The 9207-nt window shown below is 31.3% G+C and overlaps 1 protein-coding gene across 1 annotated transcript; it reads left to right on the top strand.

Moving 5' to 3' along the window:
• Positions 1 to 666: 666 nt before the first annotated feature.
• On the top strand, positions 667 to 2508 carry LOC142519428 (uncharacterized). Its single transcript, XM_075622447.1, has 3 exons — positions 667 to 823; positions 938 to 1067; positions 1620 to 2508. Exons 1-3 carry the CDS (start codon positions 691 to 693, stop codon positions 2287 to 2289), a joined length of 933 nt encoding a protein of 310 aa, XP_075478562.1. The 5' UTR covers positions 667 to 690; the 3' UTR covers positions 2290 to 2508.
• The last annotated feature ends 6699 nt before the right edge of the window (positions 2509 to 9207 follow it).

Genomic DNA, 9207 nt, shown 5'->3' on the forward strand with positions numbered 1-9207 from the left:
TTATCATGTTAGCTTGGAAAACTTAATATGATCCTCTATGCTCCTTCAGTAAACTTAATATGGTACCGAAACTGCTAAATGATCTATCGAATCAGTGCACACACACGTGATAACATATTAAACACCAACATATGAATAATTTGCAAACGGTCAAATTTCTTATTATTTATATTATGCATGCAAAATACACCGTAAAATATGCTGTAGATCCCTTGTACACCAAAACTAGTTACAATTTAAAGAAAAATAATTTAACTTAATTATGTTTCTTATCGAAATACTTTGTTGTTTTCGTGATTCGTCGCTCCAGGTTCTGTCGATGCTACCTATGGGGGCAGTGTCCCACAAGATCTGGGCCGTTGATTTTAAAAAATTTGATAGACCCCGCATATGAATTGGTGGACCCCGCATATATGTGGTTAAATTTGGGCCTTTGATCTTCTCATGGGGCAGTACCCCATGAGGTAGTGTGAAATATTCCGTATAGAAGGCTAATTATCAAACATCCACAGTTTAAATTAATTAATTAATCAATCAATTAATGAAAGGAGGCTGCATTTGCAGCTAGGTGGGGCAAAGCAAGTTGTAGAGAATTAATGGAGCTACCTCCATAAATATGCACATTTGGACTTACATTGAGTCTAGTTTTTGTGTTTTCGCATTTGCGAAAAAATAAAAATAAAAATAAATATGGGAAGAACTCCATGCTGCGAGAAATTAGGTCTGAGAAGAGGAAGATGGACCGCAGAAGAAGATGAAATACTTAGAAACTATATTCATCATAATGGAGAAGGCTCCTGGAGATCATTGCCCAAGAATGCGGGTATATATATATATACATACACACACACACACACTGATTTGATTAAATTATTTATGATCAGTTACATATATTAATTTGATTGACTTTCTGTATGCTAAATATATAATTTATAAGGTTTACTTAGATGCGGGAAGAGTTGCAGACTGCGGTGGATAAATTACTTGAGATCCGACCTGAAGCGAGGCAATTTTTCATCCGAGGAAGAAGATATAATCATCAATCTCCATGCATCACTGGGCAATAGGCCAGTCTTTATTTCTTACTAATGTTATATTTTTTAAAAGTACATAATATATTTTGAATATAAATTTATCTAGCAATTTGATATAGGAAGAATTCATGGATATATGTAAAATAGATTCTTGATATTGAAATGATATGATAATAAAATCAGTCGAAAAAACTACAAAATAATTGAATATATTATCTTGGTGAAGATCAGTAGGTCTCTTGTGAGACAGTCTCACGATTCTTTATCTGTGAGACGTGTCAACCCTACCGATATTCATAATAAAAGTAATATTTTTTGCATGAAAAATAATATTTTTTCATGTATGACCTAAATAAGAGATCCGTCTCACAAAATACGATCCGTGAGACCGTCTCACGTAATTTTTTGTCTTTGGAGAAATACACATATTTTGTGTATAAAAAATAATTAACTCTCCCTTTTGTGTTCTTTTTATTTATATAACAAGCACGTATAATTATGTTAAATTTAATTTAAAGTTGGCTTTCGACTTTATTTACGTTAATTGCTAGCAACTACTTATTTAACGAATGGGTTGACCTTTAGGTGGTGTTTGATAGCGGGTCAGTTGCCGGGCAGGACCGATAATGAGATCAAGAATTACTGGAACTCTCGTTTAAGCAGAAAAATACACAGAACTTCCCCACAGCCCAATACTCAGGTGGCTCCCCCGCCACCCGGGAAGCTGCCACGGAAGCGAGCATCCCTCAAGAATATCCGAAAAACTATATCTGATGGTAATGATATCACACCATCTCATAATCAGGAGAGTGCTACCAATACAGAAGAAGCCATGGAAACCTGGCCGTCGATTAATACTCACGACGAGACGGATATGTATAGCGGAGCCAGCACGGACATTAATAACGAGAAATCCACAGGATCAATGGATAGTGGTCAGATTTCATGCGAGATGAAGGACGATATCACGAAACATGAGGACAGTTTGATGATGATCGGTACGTCGGATCCAGCAGATGAAACATTGGTGGAGGATAATGATGACAGAGAGAAATTGGAGATGAAGAAGGAAACCCCAAAAAGGGAACCATGTGATTTTGATCGTGTGGGGATAAATAGTGGCCGGGATGTTGAATGGGAGGGATCGATATCGTGGGGAGAAGATGAAAACATATTGTCGCACTGGCTTTCGGATATTGACAACGTAAACGGTGTCGAGAAACATAAGCAGATGATGGCGTGGCTTTTGTCTTAAATTGAAGCCATAGTTAACTGCACCGACTCGATGAGCCAGGAAGTAAGAGTGCATGATGCTTATTACTTTGAAACTTGCACCACTACTGGTTCAAAAGGGTCTTTTATAGTTGGTTCTTTGTAACAATAAATTTTAAGAAAGTGAAAATATAATTCAGTTAGTACTACTCTCGAGTATCGAATGTATATAGTAGTTTGTTATTTTTTTGGTAAGATCTAAACATATACACTCAATTTTATCCATACGATCTTCATAATCTGGGGTCGAATTTTTTTAACCGGTTTTCGGATGTCAAATACTATGGATGTGTTACTTTTTTATTGGGATTGGAAGCACATCATGTTATGGTAGGGTAACAATTTACGGTGTAGTGAATCTTCTTCTTATTTGATGGACTGATTAAGAAATTATTTATGATTAAACTCTTCACAAATTATCAATGGATAATAACCCTTTTCGTATGAATAGTCTGCTTCGAATCATTTCTATTTGAATCGAAAATATTCTAGAAATGGTGGATGTGTTTCGAATTGTTTGTTGTCATGGACAAAGTCGAGAAAATCTACGAAATTATTTCAATATTGAACTTTATACATAGAGGAGTTCTAGACAAAATCTCTTTAGAAATAAGATTTTTTATCTCGTGGTAACCTGCCCAAGTCTCTTACAAAACCTTCATTATTGAATTAAACATACATTTCACATGTTTCTAGCGATTGACATGACATCATGATCAAATGATGCTAGTTGTCTTGATAAGAATATATAACGCATCAGAACATCATTGTTAACGATCCTTTACTCCGACATCATCTAGGATTTTGTGAAAGAATTTTTTGGCTTATTGAAAACGGTATTTGTGTTTGTGGAAATTATCGAGTAACTTCGAGATTAGATTGGAAAGCTATTTAAGTTGTATTTGAATTGAAAATTTTGTGTGGATTTGATTTCAATTCCAAATATCAAATTCATTGTATGCATTTGGCTCAAAATTGAACTAATGATTTGAAATAACTTGTTTTGTTCAAGTATTTTTTTTTTTTGGCTTCAATTTCAAATTCAATATCCAATAATGGCTGGATTTACGTGAAGTGGCTTGATATCATAATGGTTTTATGTCTTTCATATGATACTTATGCCCCATGAATTTTAAATCCATCAATATTATAAGTCAAAAATTTGTGTGATACGGTCTCACAAGTCGTATTTTGTGAGACATATCTCTTATTTGGGTCATCCATGAAAAAGTATTATTTTTTGACAATAACTTGTGTGAGACGGTCTCATGGGTCGTATTTTGTGAGACAAATCTCTTATTTGGGTCATTCATGAAAAAGTATTACTTGTTATGCTAAAATTATTATTTTTTATCGTAAATATCGATAGGGTTGACCTGTCTCACAGATAAAGATTCGTGAGACCGTCTCACAAGAGATCTACACTTTTTTTTATGTTAAGAGTATTATTTTTTATTATGAGTATCGGTAGGGTTGACTCGTCTCACAGATAAAGATTCGGAGATCATCTCACAAGAGACATACTCTTATTATAAATGATGGATTTCAAGTTTTTTCGGCAGCTTGTTTGGATGAACCTAATTCAAGTAAATTTTAAATTTTTTTATGTCGTTATGTAATCCTAATAATAATTGCGACAGATTTTTATGAAATCAAATATTTGCGTCCAAATTAAATAATTCAATCCAATTACAACCCAAAAGAAATTCAAATACAATAATAAGATTTTTAAATTTTCTTCAATATAAGCATGGGAACTTCCATGTATCAAATTAAAATACTATCAACGATCCCTAGATAAATTGTAATTAATATTATACTTTTGTTTTTTGCTTTTTTTTTTTCAATTTCAACACACAATCTTCCAATTTTACCCTTATATGATACTAATATTACCTTTTGTTTTTTGTTTTTTTTTTCAATTTCAACACACACTTTTTTTTATTTCAACAATTCAAATATCAATTTAATCCCTCCATAATTTGTCAAACTTCACTTTAATCCATCGATAATGATAAAAAAAATTGTACACACGCATCGCGTGTGCAGAGTAACTAGTATAATTAAAGAGTGCCCACCCTAATACCTAATGCCACGCCCGGAAATCAATTTTATTGAATTTTCAAAAAAATAATAATTATATTATGCCAAATAAAATTTTTATTTTCCGTGATGCATCTGGACTAGTTTGGACGCGTGAATCATGTGCACGTGTCTATTGATTTGGCAGTACAGGTTATGTTGATTAGGCACAAAAAGCTCCTTAAAATATTTAATGAAAGTTAGGGATGATTATTTCTTTCGAACTCAGAGAATCTGATACTTAACTTGAATGGAGGATTGTATGAATAAATTTTTTTATCTGATTATGTTGGGTGCAATAATTGTCCCTACTTGGTAGAGCGATTGAACCATTGTGCGGTTTAAAAAAGATTTAAGTTGCATCATTACCACCAGCTATAGCTTTTGGTAAAGCGGCAAGCGCTCAGTCCTACAGACTAAATAAATAAGTAATCGAGTATAGGGATTTTGGATATGTGGATGGAGACTGATATTTAAGATTCGTTCTCATACCCAACTCGAATACCCAATCACACACACACATATACGATTTTTCGTTATGATATTAATTATAATATGTTTTTGTTCAATGATATTAGTTGGATGAACTGAAGAATATTATTTGTATATAGTTGATGTTATTTTTATAGGATAAATTGTTTCTAATTTCTAATTTTTATATTTACTTTTTTTTATTCTGAATAGTTTTTTAAATATTCATAGCTTACTCGAGTAATTCAAATATGAGAAAATACAATTATGAGTGGTAATATGATATCTGGGTATGATATGAATATTCAATCCTCTGACGGGTATAGGAATGTAGATGAAATTCAGGACTCGGTGGGGATGATGAAGAAGAAGTTGAATATAATAAATAAAAATGTGGATATAGAATAAAATATTTTACCCAAATCCAACCCAATTGTCATCTGTAATGAAAGCTTATAGCTTGATTATTAGGTACAAAAGAGTAAAATTAAAGGAGTGTGCCTGATTGGTCAAATTTTTCGGGTAGCCATCAAAATTCTCGACTCTTTTAATGTATAAGATAAGATATTTGAAGCTACTAAAAAGTAGCACATGTTAAAATACGTCGAAAGATGATCATGAATCAAATCTAACCATTCACTTTAGTCCATCGATAATGATAAAAAAGATTGTACACACACGTATTGCGTGTGCAGAGTAACTAGTTCAAAATATATTTGTTTATCAAATAAAAAAGTGAGACGACTTACGCAAAAGACGGAACCACTGTGGTGGTGCTCGAATCAGTATACAATTCAATGAGAAAAAGTACTGAAATTGTAGGATTGTGCACAAGTAATTACATATGAAAAACGTATCTTATTGAAGATTATGAGCCCTCTATACAAATCTACGTAACATTCTAAATAATCAATAAAATAAAATCAAAGTTATTATGATATTTTTACCATGAGTAGGTCTCTTGTGAGACAGTCTCACGAATATTTATTTGTAAGACGGGTCAACCCTACCGATATTCACAATAAAAAGTAATACTCTTAGCATAAAAAGTAATATTTTTCATGGATGACCCAAAATAAGAGATCCGTCTCACAAAATACAATCCGTGAGACCGTCTCACACAAGTTTTTGTCTTTTACCATATCATCATTAATTATAGTAGCCACCTTTTGTTTTTTTCAATGGTTAATGTTTTATATATATATATACATATATAAAGCTCAATTTAGATGAGAACTAGAGTATTCAAAAAGCTACAATAAAAAAAATGTTCAAAAAACTATATAACAATAATTCCATTAAGAACCTGTTATTTTTATCATAGGGAGCAACTCAATGAGGGGAAAAAAAGAGGTGTTTTACACATAGAAGCAGGTGTGCAATATGTCATATTAACAATTGATGATTTTGAAATAAAAATGGACACCCTAAAGAAAAAATCTAGCTTCGTTACTTATCAACTCGATGAATTTAGTAGATCAATTTAGAAAATCCAAATCAGATTACAATAGATGAACCAATCCAATTTTTTTTACTTTGGCTAGTTGTTCATGATCTGGATCTTGATTATCGTCTAAAATTTTGAGTATTAGATGAAATAAAAGGGTTATAATAAATGTAAAAATGGAATACCATTTAGACCAACAATTATATTGTGTAGGGTCATGCTACATCGAAGTATTACTTTCGATGTATTTTTATACAAGATGTTAATATGAATATCTTATATAAAAACAAACAATATGGGTTAAATTTGAGTTGTCTCATATGATATATTTTTCAATGTTACACCTCGAGTGTTTCTATCTGTGTGACGTGTGTTGGAGTGAATAATTGTCCTTGTTTGTTATTACAATCGAAACGTGGTGTTTTGGCTATTATACAGTTTAAAATATTTGAGTTGCACCATTACAACCAGCTATAACTTTTGGTAAAACGGCAGACGCTAAGTCCTACAATTGGAATCATAGCCAAGATCAAGGGTTCGATTCTCATTGATTGTTTAGGAGTGCAATTATTGAGATGGAGATTGTCTGAGTGATAATTGTTTGTGTTTGTTATAGCAATCGAAACGTGGTGCTTGAGCTGCTTTAAAAGATTTGAGTTGCAACATTACCATCAACTATATTTTTTTGTAAAGCTGCAAGTTTTCAGTCCTTCGTTGTGATAGAATTTTAGCATTTGGATATTCAACACACGATGTCAACTTCTATTAAAATTTGAGGGACTCGTATGATATAATGACGTTGGAATACAGAGAGAATTATTTTGAGTAAACTATCTCCTAGAAACAGGTTGTTTTTACTTCAAGGTTGTTGGTTTACTTCAATTAATTTTTTCTTTTCCAGTTTTTTTTGTTAGTCGTTCAAATTTCTGTAAATATTGATTTAGTCGCCCTTCTAACTAGTTTATTTATTTAAAATAACTAGTTTATTTATTTAAAAACTATAATGCATTATCAATAAAGCAGTAATTTTTTAAAAAAACAAATTAAAAAATGTAATATATAACCAGATTATTAATGGCTACTGTTTATGAGATTCAATAAAGATATGTTGAAGTTTCAACCAAAATTTATTATCAGATGGCAAATCTTAAACATTTATATTTGTTAAGGAGTTATATAACGAGTTATTAATTATATAAAATGAAATGTAATTTAAGAAATCTGGTTTATTATTAAAACTTTGTAATTACAGGTTAGTGATAGATTAGGTGCCCTTTCTATGATGTCAAATAGATTTAAAAAATTGACATTTAACCACCAATTATGTCCTGACTTTCAATTTTATGAGTAACAATGTAACATAAACTTTATTAACGCTACATATGCTATGTAGGAGAACATCGATGTCAGTTAAGCAATATTCAATGAACTTAACTACGTCGGACAAAAAAAGAAGATAAAAACGAAAAAACATATCAATTTATAATAGTGAAATTGTAACTTTTCTATTATGTTTATAAATGATTGCGGTTTGATTTTGGTTTTGAAAGAAATTAAACAAGTCTGTATTATTTTATTGAGTAAGTCTTTTGTGAGACAGACTTACGGATCTATATTTGTGAAACAGTTTAACTCAATCCATATTTATAAGGAAAATTAATATTTTTTATATAAAAAAATAATTTTTTCATGGACTAGATCGAGTTGAAATTATATCTCACAAAATTAATATGTTAGATAATCTCATAAGAATTTTTCTATATTTTATTCATATACAATATTTTTTAGTTAACATGATAATGTTCAACTATATAATGCAAGTAAAATTAAGTGGAAAGAGAAGTCTTCTCCACCAATATAATTTTCCTTGGTGGCTTGCGTTTCGCATTCAATAAAAAAGGTCATTCATCAAACTTCGGTTGAATCAAATAGACTACAGAAGTTTTTTTTTTTTTTTTTTTTTTTATGTATATACGAACTTATTTCATAAATTACATTTTATATATCCAAAAACTCACTGGGCCAAAGATCCAGCCATTTTTTTGGGTTAATTGAGAATCAGTACCTAAAATGATTTGTATTTGGTTTTAGTATCAAGAGAGAGAAAAATTCTTTAAAAATGCCAAATTGCCCTTATTCAATATTTGATTTTAATTGGTCCCCGCGCTTCTCAAAATGATATCAGAGCATGGTTAATTTATTTCAAACACAAGATTTATTATTACAAAGAAACTAAAATGTTTGAGGAGGAGAATTTCGAAAAAATTATGAATCCGAACTTAGGTTCGAGAAAAATAATTTGAAATATCTATTCCAATATTTTGGAATATATACAAGTTAATCTAACTATTGTTAGATATCAGAAGCAGAAAGGGAAGTATCAGCACCCTCAGGTAAATTCTCAGGTAAAATTATGATTCAAGCAAATAAGTTTTTGGAGATAGTACCAGATTCTTCTAAACTCTTTTCAGATCTTAGGGAAATCCAGAAAACAGTACAAAATTATGGCAATATGCTATACTTTGTACCCCAATTAGTTGAAGAAATCCATAAAAACCAGGAAGAGATTCTTGGAATATTTAAAGATATTCAAACAAGAATTCAGAAACTAGAACAACAACCAGGTTCTAGTAAAAGAACTTCAGGAGGTTGGTTACCACCATCATTTGGTATTGAACCTTTGTTACATCAACAAGGAAAGGCCAGAGTGGTGTCAAAACCTTTGACTGAAAAAGAAAAGATGATCAATCTGATTAAATCTGTCTCAGAAAAGAAATTAATCTGATGACAAAATTAGAAAGGATTGGTCTGGAGGATCTACAAGAGCTTGCGGAATCCTTCGCAAATCTCAAAGTTGTAGATCTGAATATGAACACAACATGAGGTGGTCCACCTGCTATC

Source organism: Primulina tabacum, chromosome 1 (genome assembly GCF_025594145.1).
Source record: "Primulina tabacum isolate GXHZ01 chromosome 1, ASM2559414v2, whole genome shotgun sequence".
Classification (NCBI taxonomy): domain Eukaryota; kingdom Viridiplantae; phylum Streptophyta; class Magnoliopsida; order Lamiales; family Gesneriaceae; genus Primulina; species Primulina tabacum.